Genomic DNA, 21884 nt, shown 5'->3' with positions numbered 1-21884 from the left:
CTGTGAGAAAAGGCATATCAGTTTCGATCAAAATTAGCGCTCTGAGCTCAATATTTTTCATTTAACTTTACTTAAAGTCAGGGACTTAGGAAATAAAATGAATAAAACTTATATTCACATGGGCCGTTGGTATTCACTTCAGCCCGTTGGTATTTCTAAATAATTAAAATTTAGTCAAATACGTCGCTAGACCATCTGTAGAATTATATTTCAAAGGGGATTAATGTTGTAACCTTCCTAACACAAGTTGACGACGATTGTAGTTTAAGACCTGGCCCCCTCGAGTCTCCTGAAGCTCAGTGATTATTAGTTTTGCCAACAATACATTTTGAAATAACTTCAATGCGCCATTTTTCAAAGACTTTCCTGAATTACTAATACTTGGTGCCGGCAAATTCTCAAATAAATACAAAAGGTGATCAAAGTTAAAAAGTAACCATTAAAACACGGTGCATTTTATGAACAATAAGTTTCAATATTTTATTTTGCAGTTCTTAAAGGGCATGTAAACCTCCAAAACGCGAATTTTTCTGGTCACAAAGTCATAAAGTACACATTTTCAGTATGCAGAATTTGAAACTCCTTTTTTAAAACGAGCGCATTTTCAGTTGGAAAAGGCCGCTGCAAATTCGAAGCGCCCGCCATTTTGATTACGCCATCTTTTCCGTGACGTCACGAGTGGATCTCTGCCGATTCTTCCCGACCTTTTGTAATACGCACGTGTCTACATAAATTCCACCAAATATTCATTTATTCTCTCATTCCAATATGGTAAAGCGCTGTGTCGTCCAGTTTTGTGGCATTCAAACAAAACAGGACATTCCACGTGTAAGTTTCCAAGAGACTTCAGTCAAGGCGACAGTGGATTAAATCTGTTCAAGTCTTGAAGCGGGATGATTTTATAGAGCCGACAAAACATTCAGTAATTTGTGGCGCTCATTTCCCATCGGACTGCTTCGAGGGTGTATATATATGAGAAATGGGTTTTAAAAAGTAGACGGATTTAATTCCCAGTGCTGTACCAACAATTCAACAAACGCCACAGCAGAAAGCCTTGTCAGAAATGCGTAAGCGAACAATGGAAAGCGAGGAAATAGAGCAGACGGCTGGGAAATCTAGTATGAGGTCACGAGAGAGCAGAGCTATATCAAAATTCGCAATCGCTTCGGAAATAACGCCAAGACAGTAAGAGACGCTTGTAAATTGAACGTTGAAATCAAACTTAAAAACGGCATAAAATCAGGGCAATCTGTTATAAATAAAAAAAAAGGTTTTATTCGTCTTTTTCGTATGTTTGGTAGCGTTAACTCCGTGTACGAAGAACCAAAATCCGCTAGAAATGTACTCCGTATTTTGTTGATCTCACTGGACAGGAGTGCAACCATCACATTTTTGCCAAGATAGCCCCAACACCAACAAACGAGTTGTCTGTAGGCAATGTAACGAAATTTTCTACAAGAGACAAAAGGAATAACTGATAACTGTGCGATTCCCTATTAACTTTGTGATTTTGCAGTGCGCTGTTCACAGAGAAAGATAATGTGATAAATGTACAAAGTAAACAAATTCATGGCCTGTACGATTGTCTGCGCCATGCTGTTGTCGGAATGCGTAATCCGCAGTTTTAAGAGCCCAGATATCGAAATCCTGGATGCTTGGTCATACAGTGCATTTGCACTGCTGATTTCTGGTCCTCTACCTTTTGCCATATTTGGCCGATTTCTACACAGCGAACGCTCTCGTGAGTCGTTGGTTCGCACCTTATTATAACAAGAGAAAAACAACAATAACTTTTAGTTAAAATTCACGGTAACTTTCAGTTAAAAAACTCAATTTCAGTCTTTCAAAGGCGTAAAAATCATATGAATGCGAATGAATCACAACTCGAAACAATTACCAGTCTATCTTTCCAAGACGATTCGTCTCGCTTTCGCCGTCTTCTTCGTTTGATTCAGGCTGCATATCACGCCGAACTCTGCGTGGCGCAAATCGAAATGGACAAGCTCCGACATCCACGCCAGTTTCTGACACTTCACCAACATCACTGTCGTACAAATTACATTCATTCGAGCTGTTTTCATCGGATAAAATCTCCTCCGAACTGCTGCTATTTTCTCTCGCTGTCATGAAAATTACAGTGGTATTCTCAATTGTGCAACGTTTGTGTTCAACCGCTGACGTCACGAGAACTCGCTATTGTTTAAACCGGAAGTAAACTTCCCACAGTGTGACGTGGATCTCTCCCTTGTGAGGCACGATTTAAAAGGGGACTGTACAAAACCCTTCCCGCAAACCCACTAAGTAATACAAGACTAATTAATACAACAAATTTAATAAATTTAGTATACATAAACGCTTAGTAAACACAATAAACGGTAACGTAAAAAAAAACTTTCTTAACCTAATTAATTATCTTAAACTAAATTACTTATTTCAGTTCAGTTCACTCGTTCCTTGTCCTTGAAGTCTTCTCCAGGCACAAACAAACTGTTACTTCAACCACTCGCATAAACAAACCGCACCAACAACCGTTCACACAAACCTCTCCTTCTTCTCTTCTGGCGCCTTTTCTCTTCTTTGTTCCCGTCTTGTTTGACTCCTCTGCACTCAGTTTTAATTTCTATGCACACGCCTTGAAATCTTGTTCACTCGCCGCCGCCGACAAAAGGGTTTATGTCAGGGAAAACACGGCCGGCTCCTGCCAATGGCTCTTACCAGTGACTTGAACAATTTCGCCTTCGACCTTGCAATACAAACCTTTTTGCTTCTTCTTACTTCTCTGTCCTTTTTCTCCTTCCAAGAATAACAACCAACTACACAACAGCAACCTTGACCTCTATTTAAATACTGTACACAATTACGACATTACAAAGAAGATTCCAGAAAACGCTAACTACAAGATTTACAATAAATGCTGATTACACAATAAGATACAAAATACACGGTAACCGGATTAATAATAGTTAGTTAGATTACATTGAAATTTACAATACTACACACCATTTTCTAAGACAATAACCACCAATATACTAGTGACATTTTTTGACTGATAAAAATACGACGAATTAAGACTACAAATAATTAACAATAAACCTAACGAATTTAGATAATGAAAAAGAAACGACTAAATTTCTACATGCAAACACGAAACATGAAAATGCAAACATGAGATGAAAACAACAAAAACATGAATAATATGAATTTTGTGACAAACAGTAAATGTCGTTTTTCTCCTTATATATTTCGAATTGGCAAGAATAAGTCGCAAAACTGTTTTTAGCACCACTTTTTACATAATATGAGATAAACTTGTGTTTGGGGGTTTACATGCCCTGAGTTCACCAATTATCCGGTATCTGTTTGTTTTTTTTTCCTGTAGGAACAATGGCTTAACCAAATTGTAAGTCTTCTTCGGAATAATTACAGGTTTAAATATGGAGATTCCTTTCCTCCTACAGGTACGTATACCTAATAAATTGCGTATTCCATGGCTTATTACTCATTAATTTCACAACGGGTTAATCAGTCTTGCAAAGATGGTTGCCATCACTCATAACAGGAAGAAAACTAAACCATTTAGACAATTTATATTTGTCAAAACAAAAATTAAAATTTGTCTTTTAAGAAGTCGGCGAAAGTCTGCTAAACCTTGCGTTATTCAAAAATTGATGTTAGCGATGTTACCAGTTTCACTGTGTAGAAAGGGGGATCTCGATATTGAGCGTTTACACGAGTGTTTGTTAGATAACTTGTCTTAATTGACAATTATAAATGCAAAGGAATTGTTGAGAAATTCATCTGCTTGAATTCCTAAAAATATTCCGGGACGTCGGACGAAACCCTTACTATGAGAGGGTTTGGTGACGAGTAAAGTCCTAAAAAGCAAACATTATGGCCTGCCATAATGTAAATTAATTTTAATCGAAGCATAGAGCTAGTTAACGCAATATTTTGTTGGCAAATTACTGTACCTGGTACGGAGAGTACCATACCAACGGCTAGCCAATAAGTCTAGGTCAGCGTTAAAAGTGATTATAATCGGGAATTTTCATGATATTCGTCCGTCTTTTCTTCGTCATCAGATCGGACATTAATCCACAGAGATTTCTTTCCCACCTCCTTCCCGTTTTACTAGCTAACGGTTTATTGCCTTAATTTTGTTTTCTCGGCAAACCTATTTGATTATGGTGGATTTTTGTTGCTTAATAACTTGGTTTCTTGCTGTTTGTGTTTTCAATTAAAACCTGCCACAACCAAGGCCAGCATTATTTTTCCTACACCGTTGTCTATTCTCTGTTTTTATGATTTATGACAATTAGCACTGACTTCAAACAAAGTTCGCGCCCACAGTTGCCCTCTATTTTGATATAAATCCACAAGTTTTAAAAACACTGCACAACCAAGACAAATGATGTTACGATAACTAACAACCTCAAAATGCAGGCAGAATTTTTGTTGCTTTGTTGTTACCAAGAATATGTTTGGATTTCCTTTTTCCGAGTTTGCCTGTGTCATTCGCTGGATAATAAATTTACCAGGCTAAAAATATGCCATCGTATTTATTTCATTGCGCATATCCCACACATTGACATTTATATTTTTAAACCTATTGTTATAATCATTGTTAGTTTGCTTATATTATAGTTTTATTAATTTTAGGACCTTATCTTAAATTACCTTATCAAGTGTGTTAATTAGTTTTTTTTTTCGTGATTGTATTTAATTTTTTCTTATTGTAATGCGCTGGCGATCATATATCCATGAAGCTTGCGCAATATAAATGCAATATAAAAATTATTTATGTATTTATTTATTTATTTATTTATTTATTTATTTTTTAAATCTGGCGGTATGCAGGATGTTTGTCCCATCCCACGAGTCTCATGTAGCTCAGTGGAAGAGCATCCGAACTAGAAATCGTAAGGTCTTAGGTTCGACTCCTGATAGGAGCACTCGGATTTTTTTTCCGAGTATGCCTCTATCACTGACTGAATAATACATCATTCTCATATCTTCAGTTAGTTTTAGTAACATGTTTTTATTTTATATAGATAAACTTGACCAGGTGCTTCAGGACACAGAGAATACAGAAAGCATGGTCACTCAGCTTTTTAATAAAACTTTCAAGAATAGACCAAACTCTGATGAAGCTTTCCTCCCTTTTGGTCAAAAGGTACAACCATAACTGTGCTTATCTACAAGTACTAATAATCAGTCAATCAATCAATCAATCAATCAATCAATCAATCAATTAATATGTTTAATGTGGTCAGTACGCTTAGCTAAAAAAAGCTAGTTTACAGGTACGCCACAGAAAAAAAAAAAGAAAAAAATTATAAGAGCCTTTTAAAGGCGCATAAAATTTAATAATATATCGAAAATATATAAATATATAGAAATCCTAATCCTTAAACTTGGATATTGTACCTCTTCAAATATGAAGTACACAATAGAATATAATGAATGATGTTAATAAAATACAACATAGTAATGCATGGGAAAACATTGTTATACTGGAACTCGTTACGTAAAGCCACGATTTCAAGTCTTGTATTGAGGTTATGGACTTGGTGGGACTTTCGAAAACAGGTGGCACACCATGTATACGGTCGAATAATGGAACATTCTGCTAAAAATTAAAAACAAAATACCAGTAATTATCTCCAATGCTCACAGAAAATATTAATAAGACCTCATCTAACACGGTATTTCTTAACACACACCTCTACTCTCTGCTATTTATAATGCATGAATGACATATGTAAAGTCGTACCATTTGCCCCATGTTCTTCTGCCACTTTACAGCAAGTGGCATGGCATAGTAAAGTAACCAGTGATCGAGCTGCTTTAAGTATCTCAAAAGTAGGGTCATCTGTAATTGCAGTTCTACAATGCGTTTTTATTCCAAGGCGTGGGAGGCCCACAGCGCCATTGTTATCGAAGATTGTCTTTTGACTTGCCATGGCTACAAAATTTACCCAGATGAGGACGAGGTAAATGCATGCGGAGCCAGATACTGCACCGCCTTTTCTGACCAGTTTCCCCATTTCGAAGTAAGTAACAATTTGAAACACCGAGCTTTTTGAGCAGATTTTGAAGGGATGAATGTTAGCTAACTTTTGATCAAGTGACAGATATTCAACTTTACAGTTATCAACAACAAAAACAACAACAACGTCTTACGATAACAAGAAAACATTTTTTCTCTCTCACGAAGCAAGCAAATAAACAGGCTAGTCGTGGCCTTTGGTTCTAAAAGTACTCTTGACAAATAAAAGGAAGAGGTTATAGTTTGTAAATGAAAGCATAATCCGTGACAAAGCTATCAATACAGACGACCGTAATATTAAATAATTATATACGACAAACACAGCACTGAACAAATTCGATCTGATAACATTTAAAAGTCCTCCCTAATTTGTACAACAAAGTGTGTGGACAAAACACCGCAAAGAAGTATATGATAATAACTTTATTTGTATTTGTCAAACCTTGCCATCTTCAAATTTGATATCAATGCTACTGTGACCGTGCAGTGTGTTTCAGTATTTTAGCGTTCACACTACAGCTGAATGGCGTAACAGGAACGTTTGTATTGGTCAGTTGCTCCAATACATTTCAAACTCTACTGTTCTTTGTGTACGGTCAAGGCCCAAAATGGAAACAAAAATAAAAGTTGGCTGCATAAACATTGCCTTAATATTATTAACTATGCTACAAATACACGCCCGATACTGTTTTATAAGAAAGTTAGATCTTTCCTAGGTAATGATTCTGGAAACTGGAGAAACAAAGTGGCTGGGACTGGGAGTAGTGTTTGATGATTACGGCACAACCTTGATGCCAGGCTTCGAAGGTGGAACTGTTGGATACCATACTGAGGATACGAACATCTACGATGCTGATTATGCTAAAGATGGTGAACACAAAAAAACTAGAGGTAGCGTTGAAGGTCCGAGAAGGGTCTTTCTTTTCAGGCCTTATGAATTGTCCTAATCAGAAACTGTGGGGAGTGTCGGAATTAACTATGATTTCCAGGATAGTTTGGGGGTAAAAAACAAAAAAATAATTGAAGCATGACATCAGAGTGCCGAATCGAAGTTGTTCCGTTTCAGACTGCTACAACAATCTCAAAAGAAACTCCCGCTAGGCCTTTTAAATATTTTGGATTCTCTTCTCTTCTTTTTGCCCCTCTGCCTTTGAGTCACCGTCTAACCTTTTGAGCTGTGCATTCTCCCTTGTCAACCTTTGGACGCGTAGCTTCTGATTCGTCTTACATGGACCCAGTGTCGTGCGCTAGACTCCACATAGTTTCTGGAGTGGGCAAACGTCGGGGACTTATAAGAAAGGGCTTAAGGGAGAAAGGAATGGTTCAGATTCTGAAGCATGTAACCGTTTCATGATTGCATGCTAGTCACACAAAGTCATTATGCGGGTCACAAGACCATTTCCAATTCCGTTACGTGTCTTCATGGCGTTGCTTCCGTTTCGATTCGTTAAGTTTAATGGTCACAAATTGTGAAAGCGATGTACATTTTACAAAAATAGCTTGCGGTGAGAAACAGGCAACGGCTCGAGCACAAGCTAAAGTAACTCTAACGATAGAAACAAAAGTTTTCTCTGCAACTGGATTTCATTTTCATTGGCTCACACAGCGTCTTTGTCACTTAAACTAGAAATTCGTCTAGTCGATCACCTCAATGGGATTTATTCGAAAAATTAAACCAGCTTGAATGCGAGGCCTAGAGGACAGAAACTACCAAATTGAATAAACGAATTTATTCAGTTTCATAGCTTTGTTTGTGTCCTCTAACCTCATTATGAAGCTGAATATTAGCATATCGAAAGAAGCCTATTGGCTCATAGAACTGTGTTAAATTAAAGTATTTTTACACTCTAATTTCCCATCTTAAAATATTTATTGTCCACACAGGTTCACATAAAATCGTTTCATTGCTTGGCAGGAGAATTAGATTTGTAGCCACAATATGTAACTTTTACAAAACAAAAACAAAAAAGTCCTTAGTACGTATACATCTGATTCTGAGGTCTGATAGCGTTTTCAATTCTAAACATGTGGAGAGACCTCGCAATTCACGCTCCCCAAACCTCATCCTCTTTGCGGTTAACTTTTAAGAGGTACTGTTGGTATTCATTTAAGTGAGGAATGCAGTAACAGTTGTGCTCCATGCGCGTTACACTGACGAAGTCATGTCGATGAAAGAACCTCAACTTACGCTCGGATGACTTCTAACTAGCCTTGAGGAATATAAAGTTAATTCCAAAGTGTAGAACAATCTTAAAAAATGTAATTCCTTAGGCAAGTTAACGTTTCATGTCATTTTATTTCTTTTCGTTTTCGTTAACTTTACTAAAGCTCGCTGTTGGTAGATCAATAGATGCTTGATTGTTTGTGTTATGCGATGAATAGTCTTTCGGTTGACTCTGATCTGACTATAGAAATTGTACGTTGGTCACCTGCATCAGTCCTGGGCTCAATTCATTTACTATGCTCTCCGTTTTTATAAAGACAAAGATAAACGTCAATTCTACAGATTACTGTAACAAAGTGTATTGTCTCATATAGGTTCTGCTGCATTCCGTCGAGGTGACCTCATTCGCTGCACAGTTATGTTTGATAGTAAGCAAGAGAGAGACGGCAAAGTCCGAGTTCCAGTCGTGTTTACCGTGAATGGGAGTAGGACAATTCTTGAAGGAAATGAAGAGGCATACATTGATTACAGCCCAGACAAACTACTCTACCCTTACGTGGCTTTTAGATACAAGAATAGCGTGTTGGCTAAGGTAATAACTGAACGACTTTGTTTTAAACTAAGACTGTCATATTACATAGCAGCTATATAGACAATTCAAAACACTGTCTGCGCAAAATTTAATCGCAAGGTGAACAAACTGTGATTTTCAATGCTGTGAAATTCAATAATGTTCTCGGCAATCTCCCTTAATCGGAGTCAGAAAATCGAACTAATTGGATTGTAATTATAGTGCTGTGACATGTGACCAATTTTTCTTTATTACATTTATCTACTCGATTTTAATCTATTATAGCCTTTCAATTTTATAATCTTTTTCATGTAAATACTTATTCATTTTCCTTGAACGTACTTATTTTCAGTTAGTTGTACGTTTTACCGGTTCGCATTTAAGTAACTTTATAATTATTATTCATTATAGATTTTGTGAGAAAGCCTACTATTTTAAGCTTTATGATTTCTTTTTACATTTCCTCGCCACTTTTCTTTTCAGTGTGTTCAGCATTAGCATAAATTTTTCAATATTATTTGTGCGGTAAATAAATAAACTTGACTTGACTAAAATCCATTTTAGGTCGTTGCTTCCGTATGCAAATAAGACTAAAGGAATTAAAGATTTCGAAAATCGCTTGCGCAGAATTCGAAAGTAAGTGCACTCAGATATCGCGTCTATAACAATACAAGTTGTGAGAAACCAAGGTCTTTATTCAAGATTGTTAGTTAAAAATGAACCGGATTTCCTCAAAACTGATCAGGTACTGGTAATGCCACTTTCCTATTTATCACGTCTATCCGATGTTCTAATTCGTTGAATCCTTTGGTCTGAACAACTTTGTTAGGGAGATTGGAAGGTCGATTGTTTTTAAGATTAGTTCTTCGTATTGCCGTGTTTTTTCCTTAGAAAACAGACCAAAAAAAAACAACAGCAACAAAAACCGTTACACCTTATTGCCCCTATTCACCCCTGTATAAAAATGGTTACTGGTCGGTGACATATTGTTGGAGTAACGATAGTTCTGTACATTAAATTTTGTTAATGTTTGCCTTAACCACTCCTATAGATGTGTGCCAGAGAAGATGTTAAAAACCAAAGCTCACAACTACAAGAGGTGAAATCTGACCTTGCAGCCTTGAAGGATGCGACAAAGAGCTTGGAGGATGTCACAAGGGGCTTGGAGAAAAAGCTTGACGCTGATCGGGTACTGGTAGTGCCACTTTCCTATTTATCTATCACGTCTATCCGATGTTCTTTTTCGCTGAATCATTTGTTGCCGACTCTAAACACCTTTGGTAGGGAGATTGGACGGTCAGGTGTTTTAATATTAGGTCTCTGAATTGCTGTGTTGTTTCCTTAGACAAAAACAACAACAACAACAGCAACAAAAAACGCGTTACGCCGTATTTCCCCTATTTCCCCTTGTGTACAAATGGGTACTGGTGACATATTGTTGGGGTAACGATATCGATACTCCTAGTTGCTCGATGCCACAGAAACGGGGCTAAGCCCCAGCCGTATAAAAGAGTAAAAATCTCCATATTGTATTTCACTTCTTACGACTGCAGAAGATCCGCAGTGACGTGTGATTGCCGTGTGAAGTCTCAACCATGACGAAATACACGTATTTTGTGACGTTTCACTGATATAACATGCGGCTAGCATAGCCTCTCTTTTCACCACATACCCACCTAAGGACGTTTTGCAATACCCCTTTCACTGGGATAACTGCACTATCCCTCTTGGACGCGCGAAGAATCTGAAAAGCTACAAGCCGATTGTAGATTACTGCAAGGTCGCCAACGTCACATGGTACCTTTCCTTACAACTGACACTGGACCGGTCGTTTAATTCGTTCCTCTGAATCTGTAACCGCTACACAAGGCTACAAGTTATTTTAGTATCAGTAGTGCCGCAAAAGCCCGCAATTACTTGTATCGAGGAGATTGGACATCAGCACGAATTCATCCTTGCTAACGAGAGCATTCTCAATAGCTGGAAGTTACCAGTGCCAGGTGATTTTGCCTGACCGGAGCACAGGCTGAAAGATATGATGTCTTAGCGATCAATGCGGGGCTTCCTGTTTCAGGACATGCGAAGGCGCGACGAAATGCGTTCATTTTCAACTACAAAGCCCTTAGGGTTTTAGCTGAAGGCTCTCAACTAAAACATCGTTTTTTCGCAACTTATATGCTAGAATTAAGCGGCGCATTCCCTTCTGTGCCCGTTATTTTTGAACTGCTTCATTTTGACATTTATTTCCCATTTCCTGAATTATGCTGAATAACTTATCAGCGACTGTTTTAATGAAGATTATCATCTCTCCAGTAAAACGTTAACGTCGGGCATTCTTCAAGTAATGTTTTAAAAACAAGCAGGAGTGTGTTATCGGGTTTAAAACCACGAGGCGCAGCCTGGTGGTTTTAGACCAGATTAAACACATGCTGCGAGTTTTTTGGACGGCTTCCAAAACATTCCTGGAAAAGCGTGTGTCAATAGAATTCATAAAAAACATGCCTTTGTGAATGTTGAAATTTAGCATACGAAAAAAAACACCGCATACTAATTAGGAGTGTTTTATCAGCTGATAAAACACCGCATACTTATAAGGAGGAGGTTTATCGATATAAAGTCACTGCACGTGATGTATTATTGACCATTTGATAGGTCAAAGGGCTTATGAGTTATTACTAAGTTTTTGAATATGCTCTAACTGAGAATTATTTGATCCTAATGCAGGATAACCTTTATGAGATTAAAGTGTCAACCTCGATAATTGTATTTCTAGCTTTCCCATTGGTTTACAGATTCAGGGTATTTTTGTTACTCTTCTTCCCGACAAAAAAAAATTGCGAAACTGTCCTCTCAGATTGTGTCGCACAGCCGAATTTTCAGATGAGACGTTAATTACTGAACGTGACGGCCGCGCAACAAAGATGGTTTTCACAATGAAAAATACTGTCAAAATGAAAAACCTTTTTGGCTGCCAATCTCCTTTTTAAAATATTTTCAAATATCTTCCAGATTACTGGAGTCTTGTGCATTAAATTTGTTTAATTTTTGTCTTAACCGCTCTTATAGATGTGTGCCAGGGAAGACATTGATAACCAAAGCTCACAGCTACAAGAGGTGAGATCTGACCTTGCAGCCTTCAAGAATGCCATGGATAAAAAGCTTGACGCTTTGCTCGCAAAGTTCGATAAGTAAAACGTGGACAGACAGCTATAAAATTGGTGACTCAGATTCGTAATAACGCTTGGTAAACAAAGAGAAAAAGCTTACAAGGCTAGCAAAGTTCAACAAGTAACAAAATGGACCGACACCCATAAACTACTCGGTTCGACAGTTTAAAAAACGTTTGGTAGGAGCCATTTGTAAAAGGCTGAAATGTGCAAACCAGCCTAACTATCAGAATGTCAAAGTGCTCTAAGTTAACATTTCATGCACTTTATCAGCTAAGGTTTAACCGTAATTATATACATTTTGTATTTTTTAATAGTTTAGGTGTCCTACCTACAATCAAGGACAAAAGAGCTGGGAGCACTTTCCAGCTGAGACACCCCTCCCCCCAAACAATGTTGAGCCCGTGTATGAAAAATCCTTTGTGAACTTTAACATTATATTGTGAAAGTGTGTGGAAGAGTAAAATGCATTGTAAACGGAAAACTTGCCATTTGAGTCAGATTACACTAAATTAGCAGTTTAAAGCATACTTTTTAACATCTGTCTGAAGCCCTTTCGTCCTTGATTTTTGTCTTAATTACAACAGCAAAATACCTCTTTATATTTTATCGTTTAAACGTACAGTGTCAGACGCAAGTGTTTCATTTGATACAAAATAATTACGATAAAACAGCCTCGAAGGTTTGATGTTATCACCCATTTAAGAAGATTGTAGAAACCAGAACCACCAAGGATCTAAAGTTTTTTTTTAAAGGAAAAACAAGATGTGACCTTAATTTAAGCTTTAGCCTTTAAGATAAAATCGCATCTTTCTGAGAGCATTTATCCCTAGCTTATTGTAATTTTGCCTTTAATTTTGTGAGTGTTAAAAATATTAGGCAGTTCACTCATTTGTTTCAGTTACCGTAAGGTTGAAAAGGTGCCATGAAACCTAATGTTCAATTGAGGATTGAGGACAACAACCTTTAACATAAACAAAATAAGTGTGACAGGTTTTCTGTGACAATTTTTATTTGCTCGTTTATATGGGAAAATTTGTTCCCATTTTATGTCGCCGAAGAGATAAATCTCCTATGAAAATGTTTCTTTGTGTTCAAGGATCGTGACAAAAAATTTAGCAAATATTCAAAGGTTGGCGGTGATTCCAAGCCAAGCCCTGTGCCTGTCGTCGTCCTTCTGTTGCCCACGGTCGATCCCGATAACTTCTTTCAACTTGCTTTCCTTTTTCCACTTCCTATGTAATAAGAAAATGGTACTATTCCACATGCAGTTCTTGCCTATCTTTTTGTAAGAGGCACCATCTTTTAGAACGAGGGAAAGCAAGACTGAACGTCTTGGCGTTGTTGCCACGCTTGTTACCGCTGTACAAAGTTATTTCTGGCCCTTAGACAAACACGTTTACAACATAGCATTATTTTGCTTTCTTGTACACAAGAGCAATTGCCTTCGTCACAGAAAACCTGCCACATTAGATTTGCTCGTGTGGCAAGGCTTAACCTATCATTTTTAAACGTTTTAACTGTTTATCAAATGTAGAAAAGTGTAAGTGTCCTGCTAATTCGTTTTTCTCTAAAGCAGGCATGTGTGAATACAGCCATCATAGTCCCATTAGGCGATAATCTTGAAATGAAAACAAGGGCCTTTCCATCATTTTATTTACACGATCCTTTAATCAGAATTGTTAAACCATAAAAAAATTACGCGCTTTTGGGGTAAAAATTTCAACATTTTTTTTATTTCAGTTTGCTTTTTATTAGGGTAGTAAATATTCAAGTATTGGGGTCGAAACATTAATGACTGGTGTGTTAGTGTGTTTTGCGTTTTATTAAGAGAATTGCAAAAAAAAAAAAAACCGCTTTGAGTAAGTTACTGAGAAGTAAGAGAGCCTTGCTAGCGGGTTTCTTGGAACTATCTTGATAATCTTTCGTAACAGATTTTAGGATCAAAATAATTGTATTACAGTCAAAATTATACTAGTTGATATCTCTCGATGAAACAGTTTCTCGTCATTTAGCATAAGCGTAACTTTTTTTCTCCTGGTACAAATTCGGTGTGATGAAAAGTCCTGTTTTGAGCTTTTTTCTCCTGAAAGGTTCAACAAATTAATTACGGGCTAATTGGTTTTCCGAAACAATAATAGATTCTTACGTCCGGCCAACGCGTTTTTGTAAAGTTTAGACCTTTTAGTTAACCTCTTGCCATAAACTGCCTGAAAACAACTTGTTCACCCGTTTTTAATTTTTTTTATGGATTTTAGTGTACTAGTTCCGCCGTGTTTCTAACCGAATTTGTACCCGTTGATGCTTATTTTTACCTTTATAACTTAGGTAACTAACTAGTGTTAAAAATGTTCTTTATCATTTTTATAGCGCCGTCATTGTGTTGTTTTGACGAAGCTCTTCAGTGGTGTTAGTGAAATTTCGTAAAGGAAATATCTACCTATTGAGGGTTTGCATGTGACGTCATTGCGGCCATGTTGGTGGACAGGAACAATAAGACTTTTCTCCTCTGGGAGTTAACTTCCATTTTTATGCAAACTACGTGAACAAATTTTCTTTTTTTTGTCCACCAAAATGCATGTGCCGGCAATGCAAACCACCTATAGGCAATGTTCGCTTTTTTCAAGCTTATATTGACAAAACATAAGCGTACTTTTGCGTGAAATGTCCAGCGCAGCACATTACGTTAGACTTTTTTACATTTGTCAACTCTTCGTCAATTTAAAAACACAACGATGGCAAAGCTATGGTGTAAAGTTTAAGCTGAATGAACAATAAAAATGTGTGCTTGCCTTTAAAAGACTACATTCAACCCTGCATGCTGATTCCAGTCGGCTGTCGATTGCCATGGGCAGGATAAACATTCACCAAATTATCCATGAAAGAGCTTTTACGAAGTAAACTGCTGCCAAGAAAATTGACAGTGACATTCCTCGAATCCTAATTGTAGTAAAACTATAGTCATTGCAGCTAAGGATAGGAAACATGGAGAACGAAAACACGTCAGCCTGATTTTCGTGACAACTTTGCAAAATTTATTCTAAACTTTTCAAAATCAGTGAGCGGTGCTGCGCGATGCTTTGTGCCTAACTGTGCTCCTTTAAGGAAAATGTCTTTCAAAATAGTTTCATCCCTAACCTGTGCGCAGCGGGTTTTTATAGGAGAGCTGGCGGCAAGAATAAGAATTCCCCTGACTAAATGGGAAATTCTCTGACTTTTCCCCGATTTTGAAATAAGAAATACTTTTCCTGAGGAGCATCACATACTTACAATTTTGCCACTTAGCTGCTATCTAATCTTCACTAGGGTGGACTGACGGAATCCGGTTCACATTTGCAACCCCTTACCTTGAAAACACCGGCCCCACGTGCCGCGGGTAGTACATTACATTGGTTACAAATAACACCCAACCTACCACCTTGAAAAGGATCGTGTCTAAAAGTACACATAAGCAACCACTGACGAATGACCACGAGTGACCACGACCGGTTACCGGTGTCAGGTAACCTCCTGTATCCCAAAATGGAACAAGATGTGAAAGAGAAGTTGAAAACCATGCGTCAGAAGGCAAAAACCTGTTATGACAGAGGTGCAAGAGCTCTAGCAAAGTTGGATTTAGGGCAAGAAGTAAGGGTAGCCGGACAAAGAAACAAAAGCTGGCAAGCTGATACGTGTGTCGAGAAACTTTCAGATCTCTCATATCTTGTACAAGTCAACCGAGACACCGGACGCCGAAACAGAAAGGCTTTGAGGCCAAAGAACGATAGTGGCACGGCTACCAAGAAATTCATGAGCCCAACAGTGACTATATACGGCCGACACACCACGAGCTCCTGAAACAGACCAGTCAGTAGAACAACCTGTGAAAGTAGCGACACCAGTTCAAGCCAGTAGTGATACACAGCGGAGGACATACCGTAACCGAACAATTGAGACACTAATAAGATTCAAGGACTAAGGACAATGACCTAATAGTTGAAAATGAAGTGTTTATCAGTTTATTTCCATTAGTTGTTTGGTGATTTATTAAAGAGACATATTCAAAAGGATATTTTTATATTTCAGTTTCGTTTGTTTCTTTTTCTGATTACATTTGATCTCAATGAAAAGTTAGGGTTAGTTTTTCTTATTTTCAAAAAAAGGGAAAGATGTTACAAGATGTTGTGTATTTCCGGTTGTTGGTTCGCCAATGCAATCTGACAATCAAGTAAATATACTTGAGTTCCCTCAATGGCGTGCTCTCTGTCTTCGTCTCAGCGCCGACTACAAACGTTTAGGGGCCTTGGTCCTTCATTATTGACACCAACGGCGTGACAATTATAGCCGTAGATAGTTTATACTTCCTTATTTCAATCCAAACCAATTCTTTTAAGTTGGTATTAGAAACAGTAGTAACTCAAGGTAGTAACTTGTATAACCTTGAAAAATCTTGTAACAATTTTGTTAATTGTTATGCCCACTGCTGTACTGTAATAGTGTATTACGGGGGATCTTTACAAAAGCTCTACTGAGCTTGATATGATAATTGAGTTTTGTGAAAACCTTTAAATGCATGATATAAAGGATGTAAGGTAAAATAAATAAAGATTATTATTATTTATGAAACCAACTCAAAGTAGTGTCACCGAACGCCAACTAACAATTTGGCAACTTTTTGTAAGGTTTTTTTCGAGAGAGGACACAGAAAGTATACTTAAAATGATGATTGAAAGATTGAGAAAAAAAAGTCCTAACTTTTCCGTGTGAAAAACTGATGATTTTTCTCGGTGTTGTCTTCGTGACGAGCAAACACTGAAAAATGCCGTCGTGAAAGTAACGCCACCTTGACCTGAGGACGTCAACATAAGAACCGGAAGTCGGGTCCAGACTATTCCGCGCGCTCTCGTGCCTGTTTTCACGTCGAGTTGTCTTTGCTAAATCAGTCTACTGAATCAATTGCCGAGCTGCAGTGGAACTATAATCCAATTGATTTCGATACAGCGATAGCACGACGTTTGAACTGAGCCCTACGAGTGTATATTAAGGGGTTATTGGTAAGAAATCATCATCTTACTTTAGTTGATTCCACTGAGTCGTTTGTGTTTTGACTTGAAGTGCGTGACATTCTACGGGTAATGCTGGCTGCGTTAATCGTAAATGTTTACTGCAAGCTTAGTGACTTACCCAACCCCTACTGGTATGTTACAAATTCAAAAGATGACCAGCTCCCACTTGGCTTAAAGGTCGAGACACACTAGGCGAATTGACGCTGTGTAGGTCTTTGTGACAAATCGCTTCGTTTGTATTCCTTCCAAAATAAATCGCTTGCGACAAGACGCTTGTTTGGTGCACTGCAGTGACTTTGCCGCAGAAGTGTAAACACGCTGTGACTCATTTTTCTCCGCGACAAGTCGTTCATATTCAAACTGGTTTGGAAAAAATCTGTCGCAGGAACAAAGATTTTCACAAAGATTCTCCACGTCGCACGAAGCGAAGTGTAGCTACGACCTGTCCCCGCGTCTTGTCTGCGGGACGTCGCCTGGTGTGTCCCGACCTTGCCCTAGCTCTGTTCAGATGGAGCACTGGACCGGTATCGCAGAGGTCGGGGATTGGCATCCCATTCAGGCACGAATTTTGGTCAGGTTTTCTTTTCGTAGCTGCTTAAGTTGCGAAAATAACTACGTTGGTCTCTCATTTACTAAAGGAGGGTTCCGTGCATTGATCTAAATACTTTTCGGCCTCTGTTTCTTATCAATTTTATGACTATTGAAATCCCACTAACATGTCGTTTAGTTATAACATACTAGAATTAGTCCAGGTAAAATGACCGATGGCCAAAATTCGCAGAAAATGTCAGTTGAACGGGCCGCCGACACTGTCGATATTGAATTTAGGGTTGACCCAAAAGATTTATTCTACGGTTAATGATTTTGCAGATTACTGTATTTGCATACAAAATAATGCAATCACTTGAAAAATCATCAACCGTGAAATTTTCACAACCAAATTTGTCACCCGAGATATCTACACGCTTCCGAATGGTTATAACGCGTCACACCGCGTAATTACATCATGTACGTCGTGTACCTGAGCAAGGGCTAATCGTAATGCGTGCAGAATCTTTGTTATTGTATAAAGCGAAATATTGTGAATACTATCTCACGTCGTCACACCCTCGTCAGGCGTTAGGCCGTTCGTGCGCTCAGTTACTCAACAGTTGTGGGTTTAACCTGTGTGGTCGAGCTGGGGTGTTGAGTTTTTTTTGCAGGGAAAAGAATGTCACTGGGATAAAAAATCTACGGTGGGACGAATGCTGTACTTTGTTTTGTAATGTTTACTTATAGTTTTGGTTGTTTTTTTTAAATTTTATGAAGGTAGACAATGGCAGACGACCAAGAGAACAAAGTGATAGTGTCAGCAGAGTCAGTAGAATTGATAGAAGATGATCAAAGCACTGGTATGTGAAAATACACTCTAATACCTAAATTAGTGGAATACACAAGCCAAACAATTAATGAGTGCAAAATAGATAATGCCAAAACTAATTGAACACAATAATTTTCTATCATTTTAGCCCGGGTTTCAATTGAGTGTCGTAAAACCAATCCCAAAGTAATTACTCTGGCCAATCTCGACAGAAGCAAACAGCGTAGAGAATCAATCACATTTTGAAGCGCTGAAGTACATGCAACCGACTAAAAGTGCGGGAAAAGGTCACTACTTTACGACTAGTTTTGGTTTTCCTTGTGAATATTTGAGAAAGTGGTGCCGCTTGCAAACGCGAAATTACTGTCGACACTCAGCTGAAAACCGCTTCATATTCTTTGATGATGCAGTTCTTCAATATTGATTGACTGAACTGATTGAGTGATCGACAATTGAACTGTGAGGAGTTCACAGTTCTGCGCATGCCCATGAATCAAAATACTTTTTCGCGTTTGCTCGCTATGACCCATTAATTCGTTGTTTATGAATTATTCGGAAGGGAATAGGTAACTCGGGTGGTATTTTATTCATATGATTGCGTTATTTCGCATACAAATAACCGGTAAACACATCAACCGTGGAATAAATCCTACTGGTCAACGCTAAATTCAATATCGACAGTATGAGTACAATCCACTAGCATTTTCTGTGAATTTTGGTCAGCAGTCATTTTGCTTGGACTAATTATAGAATGTGATTACTGAAGTACGTGTGGGTGGAATTTTTAAGGCCATAAAATTGAAAAGAAAGAGAAAAACGCATTTAGATAAGTGATTCATGCACATGCGCTGAAATGTGAACTCCTCCCTTTAAAACCCGTGCATCGCAAGTGTATAAATAGTCAACTTTCATATTGATTGAACACCGCAGTGTTGTGACTGGCTTTCGATTGATTGATTGATTGATTGATTGATTGATTGATTGATTGATTGATTGGTTGATTGATTGATTGATTGATTGATTGATTGATTGATTGATTGATTGATTGATTGATTGATTGATTGATTGATTGATTGATTGATTGGTTGGTTGGTTGGTTGGTTGGTTGGTTGATTGATTGATTTATGGAATGACTGATTGGTGGAAGGATACATGGATAGACGAAAGACGTATAGACGTAAACTTACACTACTTTTAGAACTGAACAAAAACTTTCAAAGCCTAGATGTAACTATTGTTTTTTTTTTGTTTTTTTTTTTAATTTTGCTTACCAGAATCCCCTAGCTGCTCAAAAGAGAAATCAAGTCGTGAAAAGGAGAGGTGAGTAGGGGATTATAGCGGAGCTCCGCGCGCCGGGGGCGCGCGCGCGCGGAGCTCCATTGATAAGAGATTTTGGTATACCCATGGTCAGCGATGGCGGCCGGTTGACAAATTTTTAGCTCCGCTTTTATGCTCATTTTGATTGCGGTTTTACTGTTCAGCCTCCTGAACAGCCAAAGCTACTGCTCCAATTGGCGATTATCTTTAACCAGGCATGGATCTGACGCACCGACAAGCGCCCTAAAACCTTCTCCGATGCCTTATCCTGATCTCAGCTACTTTTGCCGAGTCCGCCATTTTGATTCACGGCACGCAAGAATGAAACCGAAGCGATTTCTCCGAAGACGCCTTCTGTACTCAGCTAATGGAACAGCTTCTTTTAACCCATCTATCGTGGAAAACAATCTTAGTGGTGATATTCATCCTCATCCCGGACCAAAATCCACTTCCGATTCCCCATCAACATCAACATCGACGAACGCAAACATCAGCTTCCCTAGTAACACGAAATCAAACATCAGGATTGCTCATCTAAACATCCGCTCCTTAAAGTCAAGAGAACACTTTATTCTGCTGTAGGATTCTGTTATCTCAAATAGTTGCGACATCTTTACGATATCGGAGACATGGCTCGATTCTTCAGTCAACGAAGAGAGCATTGATATTCTAGGCTACACCTTGTATAGACAAGACCGTGGCCCACACAAACCTGGCGGCGGACTATGTGCTTACATCAAGAAGATTTACAAGATATCGTCAATGAAGAGCATATCCTCGGTTTCTGATAATAACTTTCAGCAGTTGTGGTTAAAGGTGCAAAGCCGCTGTCACAAGTCATTTGTCATCTGTACAGTGTATCGTTCACCGAGTAACCCATTAAACTTCATGGACGATCTTGCCGAAAGTCTTATTGAATCTCTCCTTTCAGGTACGTCTTGATGTCATTATATTGGGTAACCTCAATTGCAACCTCCTTCAAGATAACGCAGAATCTCGTGCTTTAAACGACTTTTGTCTGACCTTTAACCTCACAATTAATTAATAAGCCAACCAGAGTTACGGAGAATGGCGAATCCTTAATTGACGTTGTGATGATCACAAATGAGAAATTAATTTCCTCAAACGACGTCCTTATGTCAACTATCAGCAATCACAACCTTGTATATATCTCGCTGAAGTTAAAAAAGCCAAGGATCAAGCCCTCTTACGTTACCATCAGAAGCTATACTAATTACAGCGCCGACAATTTCCTACGTGATTTGTCATATACGCCTTTTCACATAATAAGTCTATTTAACGATTTCAACGGTCAAGTTGATGTATTCAACGAACTGTTTTTGGAAGTACTCAATCTACATGCTCCAGTTAAGAGGGTTAAAATTAAAGATAAACCTAACCCCTTCATCACACTAGAAATTCGTCAATTGATGAAAACACGCGACCAATGGCGCAAACTCGCGAGGAAAACAAACGACCCCCTTCATTGGAACGGATACAGATTTTTTCGTCAAGAAGTGAAAAGGGAGATCCGAGTGGCCGAAAAAGTTCCCGTCAGGACTCAGATCCTGGATAGCAATGAAAACTCTAACTCAATTTGGAAAATCATTAACCAATGCCTACCACGTAAACAACAAGATAATTTTATGGCTTCTAAAGATATCACTGAGTTTGCAAACGAATTAAATGATTTCTTCGCTTCTGTCGGCAGTATGACTGCTCAAAAAGCTAGTGACTTAGCTTTACATCATGGACTTAATATAAATTTGGATGTGCCGACTCTTTTACACACGTCCTCTAACGTTAGCCCGGAATTATTTTAGCTCCACCAAGTCACAGAAAATCATGTAGAAAGGGTGATTAGAAGACTACCATCTAACAAGGCTCCAGGAATGGACAAGATATCCTCTCGAATTCTTAAAGACAGTCTACCCTGTACACTGACAACAATTACCCGCATTGTGAACAACTCTTTTTTTACCAACACGTTCGCACGGGCATGGAAAACAGCGGAGGTCACACCTATTCTTAAATGCGGCAACCTAGATGTCCCTAACAACTACCGCCCTTTTTCACTATTGCCAATAGTTTCAAAAATTACTGATAGGCTGGTACATGGACAACTTATGGAATATCTAATTAGAAATAATAAATTGGCAGTACATCAGAGCGGAAACAGAAAACTTCACTCGACAGAAACAGCTCCCGTTG

The 21884-nt window shown here is 38.3% G+C and overlaps 2 protein-coding genes and 1 pseudogene across 3 annotated transcripts in view; 2 read left to right on the top strand and 1 right to left on the bottom strand.

Moving 5' to 3' along the window:
* LOC146451193 (transient-receptor-potential-like protein) overlaps positions 1-14766 on the top strand; it is a 72398-nt gene extending 57632 nt beyond the window's left edge. The window contains exons 16-22 of the mRNA XM_085099486.1: positions 3380-3458; positions 5052-5173; positions 5910-6053; positions 6766-6940; positions 8588-8805; positions 9836-9973; positions 11851-14766. Of these exons, the coding sequence (XP_084955612.1) occupies positions 3380-3458; positions 5052-5173; positions 5910-6053; positions 6766-6940; positions 8588-8805; positions 9836-9973; positions 11851-11976 (1002 nt within the window). The 3' untranslated portion in view covers positions 11977-14766. The remainder of the gene's footprint in view (positions 1-3379; positions 3459-5051; positions 5174-5909; positions 6054-6765; positions 6941-8587; positions 8806-9835; positions 9974-11850) is intronic.
* Positions 1323-2130, bottom strand: LOC146451194 (uncharacterized; annotated as a pseudogene). Its single transcript, XR_014860084.1, has 2 exons — positions 1898-2130; positions 1323-1760 (listed from the first exon to the last, which is right to left on the bottom strand). The product of XR_014860084.1 is annotated as an uncharacterized LOC146451194 (transcript).
* Positions 14767-18004: 3238 nt separating the features above from the next.
* LOC146451192 (short transient receptor potential channel 3-like) overlaps positions 18005-21884 on the top strand; it is a 31458-nt gene continuing 27578 nt past the window's right edge. The window contains exons 1-2 of the mRNA XM_085099485.1: positions 18005-18387; positions 19631-19676. Coding sequence (XP_084955611.1) covers positions 18312-18387; positions 19631-19676 — 122 coding nt within the window. The 5' untranslated portion in view covers positions 18005-18311. The remainder of the gene's footprint in view (positions 18388-19630; positions 19677-21884) is intronic.

Source organism: Pavona decussata, unplaced genomic scaffold (genome assembly GCF_977016875.1).
Source record: "Pavona decussata unplaced genomic scaffold, jaPavDecu1.1 SCAFFOLD_394, whole genome shotgun sequence".
NCBI classification, from domain to species: domain Eukaryota; kingdom Metazoa; phylum Cnidaria; class Anthozoa; order Scleractinia; family Agariciidae; genus Pavona; species Pavona decussata.
Note: the sequence above shows the minus strand (reverse complement) of the source record. Positions and strands in the feature narration are given on the sequence as shown.